This window comes from Jaculus jaculus, chromosome 14, assembly GCF_020740685.1.
Source record: "Jaculus jaculus isolate mJacJac1 chromosome 14, mJacJac1.mat.Y.cur, whole genome shotgun sequence".
Lineage (NCBI taxonomy): Eukaryota > Metazoa > Chordata > Mammalia > Rodentia > Dipodidae > Jaculus > Jaculus jaculus.
Genome location: NC_059115.1, coordinates 22900138 through 22921766, shown reverse-complemented (window position 1 = coordinate 22921766; position 21629 = coordinate 22900138). Strand labels below are relative to the sequence as shown.

The 21629-nt window shown below is 50.8% G+C and overlaps 1 protein-coding gene across 6 annotated transcripts in view; it reads right to left on the bottom strand.

Moving 5' to 3' along the window:
- The window catches only part of C14H4orf50 (chromosome 14 C4orf50 homolog), a 102176-nt gene that overhangs the window by 68552 nt on the left and 11995 nt on the right, over nucleotides 1-21629 (bottom strand). For 4 of the 6 annotated variants that reach the window (XM_045133640.1, XM_045133646.1, XM_045133647.1 and 1 more), the window contains exons 2-3: nucleotides 20068-20469; nucleotides 13120-13258 (exon numbers count right to left, since the gene is read on the bottom strand). In XM_045133640.1, the coding sequence (XP_044989575.1) occupies nucleotides 13120-13258; nucleotides 20068-20357 (429 nt within the window). In that variant the 5' untranslated portion in view covers nucleotides 20358-20469. Of the gene's footprint in view, nucleotides 1-13119; nucleotides 13259-20067; nucleotides 20470-21629 lie in introns of those variants that run through there. The other 2 variants (XM_045133641.1, XM_045133642.1) reach the window with 2 other exon arrangements.

Here is a 21629-nt window from a genome sequence, read left to right as displayed (position 1 = left end):
GGCCCCTTTCCAGGACCCAGTTTTGTGGACACACCCAGTGAGAGCTGGGGACACTCTAGAGAAAGCATGCACACAGGCCAGCGAGTAAGCCATGCTTGCCTTGGTACCCACCCACCATCTTTTCCAAGTTCTTTCTCCCGAGACCCCGAGCAGAACCCCAGACTCCTCCCAGACGAAGATTTGTGCAGTGGTCCATTCCTTTGGGGACCTGGGCTTCCAGCAACTTGCCATAAAGTTTGTAAACTGTTTGACCCTTGGTAAATCAAGTGACTCTTCCAGACTCCCCAAAGTGACAAGAGTCTAGCATGGCGGGTAGAGGAGGGGACCCTCTGCTATCACTTGGCATCCAGAGAAAAATGTTGAGGACCTGGGAATGGCTCTCATCCCCCCCACCCCGCCCCGGGTCACTCCAGCCCCTCTGACAATGTACTAGCTGCTTTAGGAAGTAACACAACATGAGAAGCACCAGGACTCTCTGTACCTGGGAGCCACAGCCAGACCTAGAAGGGCCATGCCAGTAGGTTGCAGCATTTGAGCTTAAACCTGACTACTCTCCTCTTAGAGCCAGTGGCTGGAGACCAGTGACCTAGGCCCCCAGAGGAACTCCACCAGACCAAGGTGCTGTAAGGATAACCATCAGCTGCCTTCTGAGAGTTCAGAGGCCTGAAGAGTTGGTCAGGACCTGTGGCCCTCAGTCTAGCACCCATTCCAACATCCGGGCTTTCGACAGTAACTCACAGATCGGAGCTTCCTTCCCTGTCCTTTCCTCCACGCCCTCCACCTTCACAAGGCTGTTTTGCCATAGGTATGGAGAGAGGTTTTGCCTAACTCTCAAGACCCTGGGCTGAGCACAGGCCAGAGCTGAGTGTGATCACAAGGCAGACACCATGAAACATTGACCAGTGCTCACTGAGGATTAAGATCAGTGTCAGCTCACCAGTCCACAAAGCCTGGTCCCACCATGCTGATCTCTGACTGTCTGTGTCTCAGAATTCATGTTCAATGTCAGCAGTGTAGAGCACGCAGGAGACGTGCACGAACGGGATTGGTGCCCTGATAAGACGAAGCCGGAGAGAGCTTGTTTCCTGTCTGCTCTCTCTGTCACTGAGCTGTGTCCCAGCTGTACTTTTTTTTTTTTTTTTTTTTTTGCTTGTGGGCTTGTTTGTTTTTTTTATTTTGAGATGGGGTCTCACTAAATTGTCCAGGCTGTCCTTGAACTCGCTCTGTAGCCCAGGCAGACCATGAACTTCTGATTCTCCTGCCTCACCATCTTGAGTGGCTGGGATTGCAGGCCTTGCTCTCTTCAACACGCGAGGACAAACTGAGAAGGTTCCACCAGTGGAAGGCAGGTCATATTAGACAGCTTTTGGTGACTAAGGCATGTGGTAAAGCAAAGCACCTCACCTCAGAGTGTTGAAAGCAGAGAAGAAGGAAAAAGGACTGGTATCTCAAACTTCTTTTTAAATATTTTATTTATTTATTTTAGGGGGACAGGAAGAAGAAGCAGAGAGAGAGAATGGGCACACCAGGGCCTCTAGCCACTGCAAAAGAACTCCAGATGCATGCACCCCCTTGTGCATCTGGCTTAAGTGGGTACTTGAGAATGGAACCTGGGTCTCTAGGCTTTACAGACAAGCACCTTAACCACCAAGCATCTCTCCAGCCCCCAATGTCTTTTTTGAGAACACCACACCTCAGTGACCTTACTTCCTTCTAATACGCCCAGCTCCTAAAGTTCCATCACTAAAGCCTCGGCACAGGTCCTTACCACTGACCTGCCTAGGGGCACTTACTAAAGCCACAGCCCAGGTCCTTACCACTAACCTGCCTCTACAGGTACTTTGATCTTGCATTTTCAACCTTAAAAATTTTTTAAGAAATGAGTGTCATGGTGGTTTCAATGTGAAATGTCTTGCACAGGCTTAGGTGTTTGAACACTTGTTGAGCTGATTGGGGAGGTTGTAGAACCTTTGGGGCGTGAGTCTTGGCTGGGGTGCTTGGGCAAGGTCCTGAGGGCTATTAGTGCCTCTGCTTCCAGCCTGAGCACTCTCCTTCCTGAGCCACCAAGATGTCCTAGCCACCACTCCTTCCCCAGAACAAGATGGACTGAATGCCCTGGCTGGCACCATGAGCCAAAGTCAAGCCTTCTTTAAGTTGCTTCTGCCAGCTGTCTTGTCGCAGCAATGAGAAAAGTAGTTAATGGAGTTGCTTAGGCCTCCCAGTTACGGCAATGAGTTGTAGCAACACGAATGAATGAAGACACATCCCACAGCATTTGCACAACCATGGGCAGATTATAAACCTCATGATGCTCCCTTCCTCAACTCTATGGTGAGGATAAAGCTGGCAGCATTCTTGGGCACACAAGTGCCCTAAGAAAACAAGACAGTGTTTCTATATACCATGCTAGCTCGAAAAGTGGACTGAGCTCTCACCCATGAGGTACCGAAGGTCAGAATTCATCACCTCACGGCTACTCTCAGCACTTTATCCAGACGGACCCTCAGCTCATCTGTTGAAGTCCCAATCCCCACACTCAGGCTGTGGCCTTATTTGGAAATGGCACCCTTACCATGTCATCACTAAGACCACTAAGATGATGTCCTGTTGGAGCATGTTGGCAGGATTCCAAGATAACTGGAATCCTGATAGGAGGGCAATACAACACAGATAAACAAAGCAAAGCTGGTGTGAAGTCCAGGGGGGAAGGCAGCTATCTGCAAGCCAGGGAGAAAGGCCTGGAACAGATTCTCCCCTCACAGCCTCTCAGGGCCAGCCTGGATGGCACCTTACTTAACCTTAGACTTCCAAGCTACAGGGCTGTGTGGTGAGACATACTTTTCTGTAGTGTGAGACACCCAGTTTATGGTGCTTTATGGCAGCATTCGTGGCAAATGAATGCAATGCTTAAGTTCTGTTTTGTTTATCAGAGACCAAAGCCAGAGAACTGAAATGACTTGCAAAGCCCACAAGGCCCTCAGGATATAGGCTGAGAGAAAGCCCCACCCAGGGACACCCAGTTCTGCCTGTCTCTACCTGGGTTATCTAAGGGTAATTCACCCACTGGCAGGATAAAGCCAGCCACCACCAGAAGTTAGGGTAAGTCACAAAATATGCAAGCCATGGAGACCAGATCTATAGAGGCACAAGCCAGCCCTTGCTCACTGAAGCTCCCAGCCTGATTTATTATCACAGCAGCTGTGTTAGCAAGATGTCACACTCCAAAAAAAGACATCGTCTTCCTTCCCACCTAGCACTCATCTTCAGCTTGCTCTGCCTTCACACGCAGGGGGCTGGCTCTCTTGCCACGGCACAAGGAGACACCAGGTGCTGCCATCCACCATAGAAACCGCACATCTGTCCACAGGGTCCACACCCAGAGCCCAGAAGCCACATGGCCTGATGGGTGGCCTCTTAGAGCTGAGAAGAAGCCAGAGGCCCTCCCTCATGGGCTCCAGTATCCAGGGATGGGGGCTGTTTTTCCTCCCTCCTGGCTCTTAATAAATATCTACAAGTGTCTGTCCCATGTCAGGCTTGGCGTTCAAGATGGGGGTGGAGAGGAGATTGAGAGGTAGGGCCTATCCATAACATCCCATATTGTGGTGAAAGGAGCAGTAAGTTACAAACAAACGTGGATTTCCAGCAGGTGGGGTGCATGGGGGACCCTTGCCTGTATGCCCATGCTGCATAGGAGGGCAGAGAGGCTCCTCATCCAGGGAGGGCTACCCGGAGAAAAAGAATAATGAAGACAGGACGCCAGAGCCACCACGAGCCAGTTAGGGGCTGGTTGTACCTCCCTGAAAGTCAGGTTGAATGTTCCTTGCTTGGAAATGGGGGCTTTGAAGATGTTAAGTAAAGGTAAGGCTGCACCTGGAGAGGCTGGACCCTCATCCCATAAGAGACGCAGAGGCTGGCAGCCAACCCACCAGAAGACAGAGGGGAACGTTACCAAGGCTACCAGGAACCACTCACGGGCTGCCAAGGCCTGGGAGAACTGAAGACTCTCTAGAATTTGGGAGGAAGCACAGCCTCCATTTTGCTCTCCTGGCCTCTAAAACTGGAAATATATTGTCTGTTGTCTAAGCTGCCAACTTAGGGAACTCTGCAGAGTAACCCCAGGAAATGAACACTATGCCTCCCGGGGAGACCAGGTGTCCGTGAGACCAGGGCCCTTAACGGTAGCACTCGGCTCCAGGTGGGTGCTTTGCTTGCCCCTGTCACTCTCTGATGTCTGTCACTCACCTGGGCGGGCCACACCAGCTGCCCCAAGACTTCCCTCCTTCCTCTCTCACCTGGAGGTCTCGAAAGCCAGGCACTGCTTGGGGCTGGGACATCCCCACACTAGGAGACTAAGCCAATTAGGGAGGAAAGCCAGGACTGGGGAGAGCCCAAGCCATGATTCACTAGGCAGCAATCGGGGATAGCGGGATGCTGCCTCTGAGTGCTGTCCACCTCCTGGCCCAGGAAGAGGCAAGAGAACACCTGTCTGGCCAGGGTGCTGAGAAGGAAATGATGAGCAAGCGGGCAGCCACCAGGACACAGCGCACCCTTCCCCCGCATCACCTCGCAGCCCACGTCTTCCCCACCTGATCAGCCCGGCAGGCAGACCTTCCACACCTCCCCGCAGCACACAGCCCAAGCACAGGCTTGGGTGAGGGTGGGGTTCATCCTCCCCACAGCCCTGTTGGCCTGCACATCTCTCAGCTATCCCCGAAGATCTAGACAGCAGACCATACCACCCAGAAGCCACCCTCAGTAAACAAACCCCACGAGAAGGCCCTACAAGGGAAGGAGTGCAGTGGTTCCAACACCCCACCAGGAAGAGGAGATGCCAGTGGGGATGGTGATGGTGGCAGAGGCTGCATTTGACTGAGGGCCAATTATGTACCAGCCACTCTGCTAGGAGCTTTCCGCTCACCGCCGCATTGCATCCCCATGGCCACACTGGAGATGTCACTATGACTATCCCAGTCATGTCCGCTCCACAGGGGTGTCAAGCCCACCTTACACCAGCATCACTGAAGCACAGTTAGGTCACCAGCCCAGCAGTATCCTGACTGATCTTACACTCTGTTGACCCCAGATGGGCTCCCCTCCCCCCACAGCCCTCCATGGGAGCACCACACCCCTCTTTCAGGGCACAGCTCCACCTAAGGAGCAGAGTTCCATGTTTCAGATTCCTAAACAGCAGCTCCTACTCAACACAGCGCTGGGACACACTATGCGCAACTTAAGGAATTGTCAAGAGACTTGATGAGCATCTCAGCCTTCGGCACAGCCTTGCCAGCCAGAGCTGGCAACCCCGAGGGGCATCAGGGCCTTGGAAAAAAAGCATGATACAGGCAAAGTCACAGGGGGCTGTAGGCAAAAGGTGCTCTGGCTGACAGCACAGAACCTGGTCAATCCACTGGGGAGACCAAGGCCCTGAGGAGCTAGCTCTGGCCCCTAGTCTGGAGGGAAAGGTGACAGGTGGGAGGCCCAGCTCCCTGCGGCCTAATGCTCAGCCATCTCCCTGTGGCCACGTCACTTGCCGCCTCTAGCTATTCCTACGTTGGTTCAGCGGTGGACAGCCCCCGGGATTGAAGGAGGGCACAGGTATTTATTGAGAGATACATGCTTCCTTTCTCCCAGCATTTTGAGAGACAGCAAGTCTCTGTGCCTGGGCTGGAGGACAAGATGGGAAGAACGAGGGCCTGCGCCAACAGCCCCAAGGAAAACAGGGTTGGGAAAATCACGAGAAGGATGCAAAGGGGCAAGTTCCATCTACACATGGTTTATTTTCCAAAATTACAGTGAGGTGCCAATGGCAAATGTGCACTTTGCTTTCCTTTTACCTGAGGAGGCTTACAGAGGAAGCAGGGACAGGAAGTGCATGTGAGAGACAGAGGAGTAAGTAGTGAAGATGCAGAGCTGGGTCACGGGTGAAGCAGCCAGGACTGGGCTCATCCAGGCAAGATACGCATCCTTTTCGGAAGAAACTGCATGCTCAAAGTCCAGCCAGCTGATACATTTGGATTCATAAACAAGCAGGTCCTTTGGGGTGAGGCTGCTCCTTTTTTTTTTTTTCCTTTTTTCTTTCTCTTGCTTGTGTCATTTGCTTGTTTGTTTTTGAGACAGGTTTTCATGTGGCCCAGGCTGGCCTTGAACTTGCTATGTATCTGGGATGGCTTTGAATTTCTGATGCTCCTGCCTCCACCTCCTGAGTGCTGGGATTACAGGCACACCCCACTGCACCTAAAAATCATTGAAATAAAAAAAACACTGCAGACTGCCAGGCAGAATCTGGGCTAGACCGCTTTGAGGCAGCCAATTCACGTCTTGCTCAGGAAGGCCGGCCATGCTAAAGTAACCAAGCCCTTTGGACTCACATCTAATTTGGACCTAATTCCATGTCTGTCCCTTACATCTTGGTGACAACAGATGGCAGATAAAAGACAATACCTCCCTGAGCTTCTGCTTCCTCTGTGTGGAAGAGGATATGGGAGCAGTTGCCTCAGGTTCCTGAGCTTTAAAGGAAGCCATGTCTTAGAAAAGACCTGGAGCGTTGCAGGAAGACATCCAGTGCTCATGTTTACTCTTCTACTAGCCCAGTCTATAAAGAAATGCTCAGCTGTCCTCCCCAACTTAAGAAAATTGCCCAGAACTAGAAATCATGAGACCTAGAAACATGCCCTACCCCATGTGATTCTTTTTTTCCAATACAGCCCCTGCCTGGGCCCGTGTCTGCCCCTGGGGTGGAGACTGCAAAACCCAGGCCCCTGGTCCTGCCCTGGAGAAGCTCGCACACAGGCTAGGAGGAAAAGGAAGATGCTCACACAGGAAAGAGCAATGGAGGAAGGGATGGTGTGCCAGGGGAAGGGGCTGGGTCAGGAGAGACTGTGAAAGCAAGTGAGTGGAACGTTGTACTAATGGGTACAGTTAGCGTTCTTATTTAAGAGGCTCTAGAAGCTGGAGAGATAGCCTAGTATGGTAAAGTGTTTGCTTCAAGCTCATGGGGATTTGAGTTTGACACCCAGAACCCACATAAAAAAGTCAGGTATGTGGTGTGCGCCTGTAATCCCAGCACTGGGGAGGCAGAGACAGATGATCCCTGGAGTTCCATGGCCAACCAGTTTAGACTAATTGGAAATCTCCAGGCCAGCGAGAAATCTTCTGAAAACAAACCAAAAAAAAAAAAAAAGGTGGGGGGGTGGGAGGGCACTCCTGAAGACCAACACTGGAGGTTGTCTCTGGTCCACAGACGCGCACGCAAAGCGTGCTAAAGAGGCACTTGGCTCTTCCACCTGCTGGGGACCGTCAGAAGGCACATCTATGAAAGGCCTGTCACTGCGCCTGTCTGTTAGTACAGGCGGGAATGGACTAGAACAATGTGTAAAACACCTGGGCAGATAGGCCTATGGGAGGTGGATGTGTGGATGAGTAAATTAGTACAGGGGAAACACTGGTGACTTTTCTCATCACCATGATTAGAACAAAAAAGTTGGCTAAAGCCACCTAGGAAGAGTTTATTCTGGCTCCTGGATCGTGGTGGGAGCATGTGCGGGTTAGGAGCAGTTCGGAATGCAGCATCCTCGCCTATCTGCAGGGGCAGGAAGCACAGAGCTACCCAAGGTGGGAGCCTCAGGCCACACCCTCCTCTCTACCCCAGCAGCCCACTTCCTCCAGCTAAGTCCCATCCCCTAAAGGTTCTGCAACCTCCCCGGGGCAGGGCCACCAGCTGTGGGAGACATTTCCCTTCAGACCCAGGGAGTGAGGACAAATAAATCAACTGGCAGCGGGTACGGTGAAGAGGTTCAACAGGTGGAGGGGTGGACCAGTGGGTGTGCAGTAAGTGCGTACGTGGATAGGTGGGAGGTCATGCAGAGGCTGGCAGACAAGGAGGTGGACAGATGGGCAGTGTTGGTGTGGTGACCTGTGAGTATGATGTCTGGTGAATGGATGGGTATCATTAAGGGTGCATGGGCCGGCTGGGATGAACGTTCAGAGAAGATACTGAGGAACGACCTGGTCAAGTGGCTGGCCTGGAGAGTCAGAGGAGACACAATGGTCCCTCCTGCCCTGGCCGCTTACCAGGCTAGCGGGAGCCGCGGGTGCCTGCGCTCGAAGCTGGGCCCGAAGGCGCCGGTTTTGCTCAATGAGCTCCTCCACCTGGCCGTGCAGGCCGATCTCGGACAGCGTGAGCCCGTACACCCAGAAGCGCAGCTCCTCCACCAGCGCGCGCAGCCGCCGCCCCTCGGCGCGCTGCTCCCGCCGCCGGCGCGCCGCCTCCGCCCGCTCCCGCTCCTCGCGCTCCGCCCTCGCCGGTGAGGGCGCGCAGCTCGGCGGCCCGGACCTGGACCCGCGAGCCGGGGTCTCCCGAGCCCGGCGCCCGGTCCGCGGCGGGCAGCTGGGTCAGCAGGAAGCCCGCGGCGCGGCCCAGGCGCCCCACGTCGCGCTCCAGCCGCCGCACCTGCGCCCGCAGGACGCGCTCCTGCTCTCGCGCCAGGCCCAGCTGCTCCTGCTGCGACCGCCCGCTGCGCTCCAGGGCCGCCGCCTGCCGAGCCAGCGCCTCCTCCTTGCACCGCAGCCGCCGCCGCTGACGCCGGGCCTTGCTCTCTGCTTCCCGGACCTACAAGGTGGCGGTGATGAGTGTGTCAGGGAACCCGAAGGATACCGCCGGTCATGCTGGTCACTTATATTCCTAACATTTCCATATTCTGTGCATGTATGTTGTGCATAGATTTTTTTTTTCATTTAAATATTGCATTAAAAGTCTGGAGACATGGTTCAGTGGTTGAAGGCACTTGCTTATAAAGCCTGACACCCTGGGTTTGATTTCCAGTACCCATGTAAAGCCAGATGCACAAAGCAGATCACATGTCTAGAGTCGGTTTGCAATGGTAGGAGGCCCTGATGCACTCATACACTTTCTCTCCCAAATAAATAAAAGTATTTTGAAAATATTGCATTGGAAAACCATCTTGGAGCTGGAGGTGTACCCAGCTGGTAGAGGGAATGCCCTTGCAGGCATGAAAACCTGAGTTTGAAACCCCAGAAGCCACATAAGTGCAAGGGAGGCATCAATAGACCGGCCCCCACCCCACCGACCCTTCCAAGCTTGAGTACTAGCATGGCAAGCACAGCAGTGAATAAAGAGAGCCTGCCCCGGAGGAGATGGGAGGCCAGGACTCACACCTCAAGTTGTCCTCTGACCACAGGCCCACCAGAGGCACGTCGCACGCACGTGCGCACACCCACACACGAACCACTGTTATCTCTGGGTTGGGGAGACAGCTCAGTTGGCAGAGTGCTTGTATTGCAGGCATGAGGTCCTAAGATGGATTCCCACAAGTCACAGAACAACAACAGGGGGTAGGGGACATGGCTCAACATTAAGGCCACTGCCTCTCAAGCATGAAGGCCTCTCAGGCTGGAGGTTGCTGAGTTCTACTCCAGAGAATCCAATAAAAAGCTGAACATGCCACACATGCCTGTAACCCCCCCCCCCCCCCCCCCCCCCCCCCCCGCCAGAGGAGCAGAGACCTGGAGAATCACTGTGGCTCACTGACTGACAGTTCTGGGTTACATAAGAAAGTTATACATAAGAGAAGGATATCCAAGTTGGATGTGATGGCACACGCCTTGAATCCCAGACCTCAGGATGCTGAGGTGTGAGGATTGCCCTGAATTCCAAGCCATCCTGAGTTACAGAAGTGAGTTCCAGATCATCCTGAGGGGGTAGTACTATATTCTCATTTCACATATAAGGAAACTGAGGAACAGTTGAATCACTTACCCAAAGAGAGAAAAAGAGTGAAATTCCCAACATTCTCCTCTGACTTCCATGCCCATGCCTGTGAATGCACACATTCATCTACACAAACGTATTCACCACACATCACAAACCACCCCACCCCCACACACGAGGGGCTCAGTGGTGCATAGAGACAATAGTCTCAGGGGCTTGATGGCTTGCCAGTCTAGCCTACTTGTTGAGCTATAGGCCCAATGAGAGAGCTTGAATCAAAAAGAAAAGTGGATGGAATTCCTGAAGAAAAATGCCCAAGGTTATCCTTTGATTTCCACATGCATACACACATATGTAGATGCACCAGCATACATAAAAACACATGCATGCACACACATGTAGATGCACTAGCACACACAAGAGCACACATACACACACAAAGAGACATTATCTTGGTTATTGAGTTTGGAGCATTTTGCATGGAAGTGAAAAGTTACCCTCAGCTCATCCTAGTCTGGGCCCCATACCCCATAAGTTCCTAGAAGCCCCTAGAAGGTTGAGCCATAGGCTGGAGGGCTAGTGCACTTGCAGAGGCCTGCAGGACTTGTTCAGCCTGAGCAGCCTTCACGAGTCTGCGAACCCACAGTGCTGACCAGAACCTCCCACTTTCCAGGACCTGAGAGTCATGGCCTGGCTCAGCCATGTGGCTGGCCTGGGACCATGGAGCCTTCCTACTGCTCATTACTGTGGATGCTCCTCTCGAGGTAAGGATGCCACCCACCTCATGGCACACTCAGAAATGACCTGTATAATGTCATACTATTTAATGCTAAAATTCCAGCAGTCAGTTCTCATACCCATCATGGCACCCTTTTCTGTTTGGCCACCTGCCTGTCCAGGGAACACATCTCCCTGTTCTGACACCTCGCCTCCTTCCCACCACATGTGATGGGAGCTGGCGGAGTGCAATGGGAATCTTTGCTTGGCTTCCAGAGTCCATCCCAGCGACACGATCTCCATGTTAGGTTTCTCTCCCCTGCTACCTGCACAACAGCCCACAGATGAAAGAAGAAGGTAGAACCAAAAAGAAAACACCCCAAAACTTGAGCTGGCTCTGTGGCATAGTTTGTTGAAGGAACAAATTAAAAGAGTCAGGGGCTAGAGAGATGGCTTAGTGGTTAAGGTGCTTGCCTGCAAAGCCTAAGGACCCAGGTTCGATTCCCCAGTACCCATATAAGCCAGATGAACAAGGTGGTACATGTATCTGGCTTTCGTTTGCAGTGGCTGGAGGCCCTGAATGCCTATTATTCTCTCTCAAACAAATAAATTATATATATATGATTATGTGTGTGTGTGTGTGTGTGTAGAGAGAGAGAGAGAGAGAGAGTCATATTTCCGAGGAGGAAAATTTTCTGTTTTACTCTGGTAAGAATTCTATATTGGGTGTCTTGGCATGGTGCTGGGTGGCTGGGCTTTTGGCAGCTATTGGGATGACCATAGGTCACAACAGAAATGAGGCCTTGTTACTTCCTGGGAATATTGTCAGTAGCAGAGAAAAACTGCCATTGTGACATACAATGTACTAAATGTGCACAAAACTCACTCATGCCCCTCTGTAAAACTGCTGTCCACATCCAGGTTTCCCAGCAAGAGGGATGGATATATATCAAAGGCTAGAAGTCAAGGTCAGGGGCTGGCGTGGGGCTGGGAGCCAGGGAAGCCTGGAAAGGCCCTTGCCTCTCAAAATAGTTTCATGACAGGCCTGTACAGCAGTACTTGTGTCACATGAGACAGTAATAAGGACCACATATGGAAAGGGCTTAGTACCCCGGGGCCCCCCAGCACCTCTCAGCCCTGCCCATGCACTTGGCTTATCCTATGTCTCCTATCGTACTTACTGTCAGTCTTACTAGTAGGGCAATCCTGCAGTGCAGCAGGCGCATCTCAAAAGCCCTGAAGCACATTCCACAGAGACATCACTTGTCTATAGGCAAAGCCCCACCACAACCTCACTATGCTTCCCCGAGAGGACACCCTGGGGGTCCACAGGACGAGGCAAGTGAACCAAGGAATGGAGATCTCTGCCTCAAGGCGAGTGGAAAGGAGAGAATGCCCCCTGGCTGGCTCCTGGCATCCTGAGGACTGAGTTAAGTTGGACTGAACCCTTTGCTTCCTGCCCTGCACACCTGTGTCCGCTACCACTGCGCTCACAGCTTTCCGGCTGGCTGCCCACTGTCAGAAGCACACACGGTTGTCACGCCCCTTGCCACACCCAAGGCATAGCTGAGATTGTTTCCAAGAAGCAGCCTGCGTTAGTGCACTGCCTGACTTGTTTCACTCCAAAATGCTGCCTGAGGTCCCGCCGCTCAAGCTGCACCTTGCCGCGGAGAACCTCGGAAGCGGGCTGAGTAGCAATGCCCTGAAACTGATGACCGCTGGTGTCACTTGCAGTGCCCTAGGTTTGTCTGCCCCATAGTCACCATCATCTTTCTCCTGAAAGCTTCTGATGATGAATAAAACGCGTAGGTACAGATAACAACATTTAAACACTTGCTGCTGTATTTTACACATATCAACCATGCAACCCAGATGTCAGCCTGAGGGGTTGGTACTCTACTGTTCTCATTTCACAGATACAGAAACTAAGGAACAGTTGAGTTACTTGCCCAGTGGCACACAGCCATGTTCAGTGCCACATCCGAGGTTTGCTCTTGGCATCTGCCTTCAGAACCTGCTCTTATGCTTCTCCAAGGACCTCACTCGTGACTGGCTCCGCTCAACTCCCTGCCACCATGCCCATGCAGTTAGAATGACACTGGCACACTGAATCTGAGCCTCGGCTTCTGTTTCCGGTGGGCTTCTAACACCCGTTCCCACTGCCGGGAAGACCACCCTGCAGTGAGCCCTCGGCAGCGCTGCTTCCCTCTCCTACGCCAGCCTCCCTCTGGCCCCGGCATGCCTTCCATAGCATCATGTCTTTTTCCATGCCTCAAATGCCCTCGCCAACAAGACTTGAGGCCCATGCCCAGCTCCCTGCAGTTCACCGCCCCATACGTCATGCATACTCAATGTACCCACGCCACTTTCCTCTCCCAGAGCAGCTTTAGGGTTTTCTGTCTTCTGTCTGTGCCCCACATGCACACAGCAACCTGAGGACATAGGACTGCATCAGCCACCTCCTGATCCAGGCTGTGGTCTGGCCCTAGGGCCCTCAGGCACAAAGGCCGTTGCAATGGGCCTCTGAGAAGTGTCAGCAAGTGGATAGCCTCATGGGCCACCAGTGTTCAAACTCTATGCACCCCTGGAAAGCAGGCAGGACAGGGCAGAACCGGGCAGGGATTCAATTTTTCAGATAGGGAAGCCGAGGCCCAGAGTGGCCACATGACACGAACCCGGCTGGCCAGCTCCCCCTTCAGGACCCGCAGCTGCTCCTGAGCGCGGAGTGAGGTGTGTCGTTCCTGGGCTACGCGGGTGCTCAGCTGGTCCACCTTCTGGAGAAGTCTCCTCTCCGACAGCTGCAGCTCCTGCACCCTGGGGACGAAGCAGGAGTACTTGCTCAGGGCCCACAAGCGCATCCAAGGACTCCATGGACACTATGCAGCTGTCCTTCCCCTCGTCATCTGGCCCTGCAGATGTTTCATGGAGTTCCACTTTTAAAAACTTTTATGAATTCATGCTTATCTTCTTTTCTTGAGATAGGGTCTTAACCTGTAACCCTAGCTAGCCAGGAACTGACTATATAGTCCAGGCTGGCCTCAAATGCATGGTGATCTTTCTACACTGGGGACTATATAAGTGAGTCACTATGCCTGGCTATACCTATGTTATTAGAGTCTCTGTGATACTTCAAAGACATCATTTGAGACAGAAATCATCTTAAGTGTTCTCACCCCTAAGACAGTAATCCCAAGTGTAACTGAGTGGAAGTTGTTTGCAAAGAGTTTTATCTGCACCGTCTGCCTAATCCTCATATCACCAGTCTTCAGGTCTAGAAGCAAAGGTAGGGATACTTTACACAGGAGGAAACCAGGGACCAGAGAGGTGAATTATTTGCCTCAGATCACACAGCATTACAGATCTGAGGCTGACTCCGGAGTGTAACCTCATTTGAGCTGCATTCTGAGTCTTTTCTAAGGACATGACTACAAGACTCAAAAAAGGTTTGTGCAATAGAAACAAGCTCATCTCTGTATGGGGACCAGAAGCAGGTGAAGGTGCTGGCACTGGGAGCAGCTGAGCCACACAGAGCCTTTGTCCTATCCCCAGAAACACCAAAGCTGAGTGGCAAGCAGACTTGAAGTCAGGCTGAGTGGGCATGAACCCTGACCACAAGTGGGACATGCACACACACACACACACACACACATACACACACACGTGCACAGAGGATGGCAAAGGAGAAGTCATGACATCTGCTCCCACCAGTGACACTGCAAAGACTAGAACTTTCTACTCTCCCTCAGCACTACCTAGCTACCATGTTTGAGACCACGACATATGGACATGGTGAGTTTGTGAGCCTCATTGATCACCTACACACATTCTCTCTCTGTCTCTCTCTCTCTTTTTCAAGACTAGCTGGAACCTTATTGAGCAGGATACACTCACAGGATTAGGCAAGCTCTTCATCCTCCCTCTGCCTTCTCAGCCCATTGGGCCCTAACTGAGCTTGTTCCCTTGCTCACAGGGGTTTGTGAAGACTAATTAGAATGGTGTCTTACTATTGAAAACAGGACAAAGGGTCCCCTGTTCTAGTTTGGTTCTCAGGCTTCAGGAAGGATATCAAAAGAGACAGAAGGGGGCTGGAGAGATGGCTCAGCAGCTAAAGGAATTTGCTTTCAAAGTCTAATGGCCTGTGTTAGATTCCTTAGTAAACCAGATGCACAAACTGGGTGGATGGGTCTGGAGTTCATTTATAGTGGTGGGAGGACCTGGTGTACCCATACTCACTATCTTTCTCGCTCCCTCTGTCTGTCTCTCTCTCAAATGAATTAATAAAAATACTTTTTTTAAGTGGCAGAAAGGCTAGAGAGATGGCTTACCAGTTATGGACCTTGCCTTCAAAGCCTAAGGACACAGGTTCAATTCCTCAGTAACCCACATAAGTCAAATGCACAAAGTGGCACATTTGCTGGAGTTCATTTGTAGTGGCTGGCGGCCCTAGTGTGCCCATTTTCTCTCTCTCTTTCTCAAATAAATAAATAAAATATTAAAGTGGCAGAAGGGAGTATAGCCAGATTCTTCCAAGGTGACCAGAGGAGTGTCCCCTGGTCAACCAGTCAAGAGTTGAGTTGGCACCTTTGGACGGCTTGGCTTCTGAAATGCAGTGAAAAGAGTCTGTCATCAGATTTTGACATGAACCTTCACCATGTGCTCTGAGATGATGTTTATTTCTGATATCTTTCTTTCCTTGAGCTCAACAGGAAAGAAATGACACACTTACAGGCCGTGGTGGACTGAAGTATGGCTTCAGATGCTCCCAGGTCCTAATCCCTGAAGGAAGGATCGTCTCTAGTGTGGAAAGATGCTGCAGAGAGATGGAGGAAGGCTGTGGGGCAGGATGAGGGTCCTAAATGACCAGATGGCCTATCGCTGCACTCACAGGAGTTCTCATTAGAAGGAGGCTCAGGCCGCCGAGCTGACCGCCAGGAAGAAAGCCACATGGTCACTCAGGCCCTGTGCTCGCTGTGGGATAGATAGTGAAGGTTCCCCAGAGTCCGTGCTGGAGGAGAGCAGTGAACGGGAGAGTCGGAGTCCCTGAGGTCTCTGGAGCAGGCATGACCCTGACGACACCTTGAGTTGAGCACCCAGCACCTGAGCTCCACTTACAGCCAGAGCTGACGCTCATTCAGCTGAGGTTTTCTAAGTTCTGAGTTTACAGTGATGCAGGTCTGTACCTCAGCTCAGGAGGCAGAGGCAGGGGGATCAGGAATACAAGGTCATTCTCAGCTATATAGCAAATTTTGAGGCCAGCTTGGGTCACATGAAACCCTGTCTCAAAACAACAAAACAATTGAGTTTTTGGTCATTTGTTGCAGTAGCCACAGGAAACCCGCATGCTGACGAGTGCAAATGCATGAGGAACTGCCTTGGTGAGCGCTGTGAGATTGGACACTTGCCATGCAGCCGGGCCCAGAGACCACTGTGTCCAGAGACATGCTCCTGGGGCTGGACAGGCCTCAGTTATATAACTAACCATGTCATGATGTCCCCTCTAGAAATGAAGAGATACTCTGGCTACTTTCTAGTATGAAAGAATAACCATGTTAATGGTTGATGGGGCAAATGTGCATGTAAACTTGGCTAGCATAACTTTGTTGCCTTGGGTCAGAAACGAACACAAAAACAGGGTCATGTTAAGAAGGTGGGATTGGGTTGTTCTTTTTTCATTAAATCTTAATTTAATTAATTATAATTTTCAGTTTAATTTTTTAAAAAATATTTTATTTATTTATTTATAACAGAGAGAGAGAGAGAAAGAGCACACTGAGGCCTCTCCCACTGCAAATGAACTCCAGACACATATGCCACCTGGTGCATCTGGCTTTACATGGGTACTAGGAAATTGAACACAGGTCCTTTGGCTTTGCTGGCAAGTGCCTTAATTGCTAAGCCATCTCTCCAGCCCCTAGTTTAAAATTTGTGTGTGTGTGTGTGTGTGTGTGTGTATGTGTGTGTGTGTGTGTTCATGTGCCAAGGTGCATGTGGAGCTCAGAGGACAACATTGCATCTTGGTTCTCTTCTTCTTCCACAAGGCAGGGTCTCCTGTCTCCTGTGCAGCATTTGACCAGCTACCTGGTCCTTAGGTTTCCAAGCAACTCTTCTGTCTCTGCCTTCCTTTTTGCCTTAGACATGCTGGGAGTACAGATACCTGCTACAGTGTTGAGCTGTACATGGGTTTGGGGATCCAAACTCACGTGCTTTCAGGGCAGACAGTTTATCCATCATTTAAGCCATTGCCCAGTCCAATTTTGTTTTTGGTTTATTTTTTTTATGTGGGAGGACGAGAGAGAGAATTGGCATGCCAGGGCCTTCAGCTACTGTAATAGAACTCCAGACACTTGCACCACCTTGTGTGCATGTGCAACTTTGCACACTTGCATTATCTTCTGCGTGTGGCCTGTGTGGGACCTCGAGAGTCAAACATGAATCCTTAGGCTTCACAGGTAAGTGCCTTATCTGCTAAGCCATCTCTCCAGCCTATTTTATTTATTTACTTTTTTGAGGCAAGCGCAACAGACTGGCTTTTTTTATGAAAGAGAAAGAGAGATGGACAGAGAACATTGGCCCTCTTGTGCAAACATGTGCCACTGTGCACTTGCATCACTGTGCTTCCGGCTTATGTGGGACCTTAGGCTTTGCAGGCAAGTGCCTTAACCACTAAGCCATCTTTCCAGTGCTGTTTATTTTTGAGACAAGATCTCACTCAGGTTGTCCTTAAACTCATGGCAAGCCTTTAAATTCAACCCCTAAGTTCTGGGATTCCAGATGTGAGCCACCATCAGAAATGGGCTCTGCATTATTTTTGTAATACTTTAAAATTTTCAATCTGGGGTGGAAATCTGTCCAGCACATGCTGCCAGCCCTTTACTATGCTGTGGTAGGACAGGCTGCCAGGATATCAGCTGGAAGCCTGCATTCCCAGTGATGCGTGCAGACCCAGCTTCAGTTCCTAGTGGCCCTGATAATACAGCTCATCCTTTCTGCCTCAACATACCCATTTGGAGAAGGAAGTAATAGCTCTCTATGCATAACAGGGCTCAGGAAAGTCCAACTGGGGATAGTGTGTTCCCTTTTCTCTGTCACCTCTGCCTCTCCTACAAGATAGATGCACCCCAATCTTCAAAAAGAACAGAGGACAAAGTCCACATTCCCTCATGGGCCAGGCAAGGATGTTCCTTCAGTAGCCTCACTCTGGCCCCACCTACAGGGTATCTCCTATCCAGTGCTCACAGGACCCTTGGGCTCTCTGTCTCCATGGATAGCCTCAACCACTCTCTGTGGCCTCTGGACTTTCCTTTTCTTCTGAAGAAAGTTGGGCAGTGTCCTGCCTCCATACTTCTCAGCCCCAGGATCTAGGTTAGATGTGATGCTGCCCTCATGCATTTAGTCCTAACTCCCAGAGGACCACAGAGTGTGGAAACACAGCCTATGACCAGTTAATCAAGTCCAAGGACACGATGGGTAGTGGTCTGGTCCAAAACAACTGGTGGTGTTCTGAAAGAAGGAGATGGAGACACAGACACAGAGAGGAATGGGCATGCGAGGACACAGGGAGAAGACATGCTCTGCAAACCAAGGACAGATGTATTGTGAACCCTTGACCTTTGCCATGTATCTTCCAGACATGTCAGGGAATGGTTCTGTTAAGTCACAGTCCATGGTACTTTGTCACAGCGGCTCAAGCAAAGTGACAAAACAAAGCATGTGACTCAGCTGGATTGTGTGGTTACATAGCTGAGTGACAGAATCTTGCTGATTTATGAATTTCTTCAAACATCTATCACTGGTAAATTCACAAATAAGGGCTTTACCTTTACTGAAACAAAACCAAATGCCAAAAAGTGAGGAAGTTCCTCAAAAATGCAGGGCGGCTGGTGGTTGAGATAGTAGGAAAGCCATCAGAATGAACTCAGGCCCGGTAGAACTGTGTTTTCATGCTGGGGTTCCTTCTACTACTAGCCAAGCTTCTTTGAATCTGAAATACTGCCCCAAAGGTCGTGTGCTGAAGGCTCAGCCTCCAGCTGATGCTCTGAACCCCAGAGGATTTGACTTCTTCTATGACTGAAGCACTGATGGAGTCACCATCATCAATGACTGACTGAAGAACTGATGGATTACTGAAGCACTGATGGAGTCACCATCATCAATGACTGAAGCACTGATGGATTCACCATCATCTATGACTGACTGAAGCACTGATGGAGTCACCATCATCAGTGACTGAAGCACTGGTGGATTCACCATCATTTATTACTGAAGCACTAATGGATTCACCATCATTAATGGCTGGAGCACTGATGGAGTCACTACCATCAATGGCTGGAGCACTGATGGATTCACAATTTGGTGATATTATTAGGTAGTTATAGACACTGTGAGGTTGGGCCAGGTGGGAGGTAGCAGAACTCTGGGGCATTTTAATGGATGTGTCTTATATCTTATCTCCTACTTCTTCCTCTCCCTCCTACTCTGTCTCTCTTCCTTCCTTTTCCCCCTTCTCCCACTCTGCTTCCTGAAGTAGGCACTTTGATCTACCACTTGCCTCCTCCATGATGTTCTGCCTCACCTTGGGCTCCAAATCTATAAGTAAATGCATCAATCTAGACTAGATCTGAAATGGAACCAAGTACCTCGCCCTCCCTTAATTTGTTCATTTGAATGTTCTGTCACAGCAACCTAAAAATTAATCTACAAAGTATAAAGAAATCATCAGTGATTCCTCTCTGCTTCCTGACTGCTATGAGGAAAGAAGCTTTCCTCCACCACACCCTTCCTCCACGATGTCTCTATTTTGCCACAGGCCCAAAAGCAAAGGAGCCAGCTGACCATGGACCTAAAACATGAACAAAAGTAAGTCCTTTCTCTTTTAAGAAAAAGATAGAAAGGAAGGAAGGGAGGGAGGGAATGAAGGAAAGAAATGGAAGAGAAGGGAGGGGAAGGAAGTCATCAGGAAAGCTGAGATGAGGCTGGATGACACAGATTTTGTCTAACATACTCAAAGCCTTGGTTTCCTTACCCAGAACTGTGAAAAGAAGGAATGAAGGGAAGAAAGAACAAGTAGGGTAGGGGAAGAGAGCACAGGGCTACTAGGAAAGAGTGAAAGAGTACAAGGTTAGGAAAAGACCTGGGTTCCAATATCCACTCTGAAGACCACGTTGGCTCTGCTAAGGCTCCAGAGCCCAGGTCAGGAGCGCAGGAGAGTCAAACAACTGCAGGGCTCTCGGCCAACATGGTGGGGGAACCAGGAGGCCAGAAATGACAGCCAGCCTCGATTAGCAATTCTGAAGGCACTTCTGCCCTTGGGGCTGGAGGACCACACAGGAAAGAGATGTGACCAGGACTGAGGACCACATGAAAGTGGAGAGCACCACTAATGCCTGGCTCCTCCCTCCCTTTGGTGCTTCCCACTGTGTGCACCCAGGTGGAGGTGCGCAGGGGAATCTGAGGAAGCTCCTCTGCAGGTGCACAGCAGGGCAGAAGAGTCAGGAGAACAGAGGGCAAAGGACCGCCAGCAGCAGCTTCTCCATTTTTGCTGATCACGGACCTCTGTGCCGCGATAAGAGAGTTGCCCAGGATTTGTCAACCCCACCCAGAAGTGCTCACAAGGGCACACCCACCTGCTCCTCAGCCCTGACTCCGACATCATGTACTTGTCCACAGCCGCCAATAGCTTCTGCTCCGCGGAGGATTCCCGCTGCTCCCTGAGCTGCCCTGCGTCCACATCTGGGATGCTGGCTACTCCTTGCGGGACACAGCCCTGCTCCTCGCCGCTCTCCTCCACATCCTGGAATACCCAGCATGTGTCGATCTTCACATCAACATTCACCACGTCAAAGCCATCGCTGGCGGGGGCTCTGACAACATAGCTAAAAGTTTTCTCAGTCCGTCCTTGGGCTGTGGACTCCATCACGGGGATATGTCATGGACCCAGATGTAGTAAAACGGAGTGAATTTGCAAAATGGGCTTTCTGGAAATTTCGAGGTGGCTGCTGTGCCTTTGGACTGTCCAGGAAAATATCCTTTGAGGAGAACAAGGACAGGTGGATTATTCATGAGTGGCTGGCTTGAGTTTCATCCGCACAAACGTCATACAATATGAATGAGAGCCTCTCATTTTACAAGGCAGTATTAGAAAACACACCAGAGCAGCAAAGAGGCTCAGAAAAGTCACTGGGAATTAGATGCTTAGTAATGCATTCAAAGACAAAATAAGATTGGCAAGTAACACCACTGGTCACTGACTCAGCAGTGAAGGAGGCTGCTTTCCACCCCAATGAACAAGGCTCTGCACTTGCCTGTCCTAGAGTTGACAAAGCAATGGAAGTGAAAGAAAATCTTCCTCTAATGGAAACCTAATTCAGTCCTCCTGGTAACTCAGGTGATGGGCATCAGTGTGACTTGTTAGGCATGTATGTGTGGTGTATATATATGTGCAAGTGAACACATGTTCATGAGTATTTTGGAGACCAGAAGTAGACATTAGGTGTCATCCACTATCACTTTCAACCTTATTTATTGAGATAAGGTCTCGTAACCAAGAGCTTGCTAATTCCACTAGTCTGGATTAACCGGCTTGCCTTGGGAAATCTGCTTCTGATTCCTGAGCACGGGGATTACAGAAGGATGCCACTGTGCCTACCTGGCATTCGCATTGGTGTTGGGGATCTGAACTCAGGTCTCATGTGTGCACAACAAACTTTATCCATTGAGCAATGTGCTCCCCATCCCAATGTGACCAATTTGCATATGACAGTCAGAAGTCCTGGAGGGTGAAGAAGTTCGTCCAGTCCCCACAGATGGGCAGGAACATCCAGGTCTGACTCCCAAACCTCAGAGTGCATCTTCTAGCCCAGAAACAGCAAGAGTAGGGATGGACACAATAGGCCCAGGGTCAGCAGAAGGAGCCTAGAGTGGGCAGAGGGAGCCATAGGCTCAGAGATTCAGAAGGAATGGCAGGTGGAGGTGGAAGACACCTGAATGGTGAGCCTCAAGCCACAGCCCACAGACACAGAGAAGGGGCCTAAGGATACATCCATGCAGATGCTCAGGGAATTTAGCATTTTGCTGTGGGCACTGTGGGAGCTAGGGAAGTATTCAGAGCCAAGGTGTGGACTCGTTCAAGGAGACACCAAGGATCTAGCAATCTCAGGGAAGAAGACCCGAGACCACCAACCACACA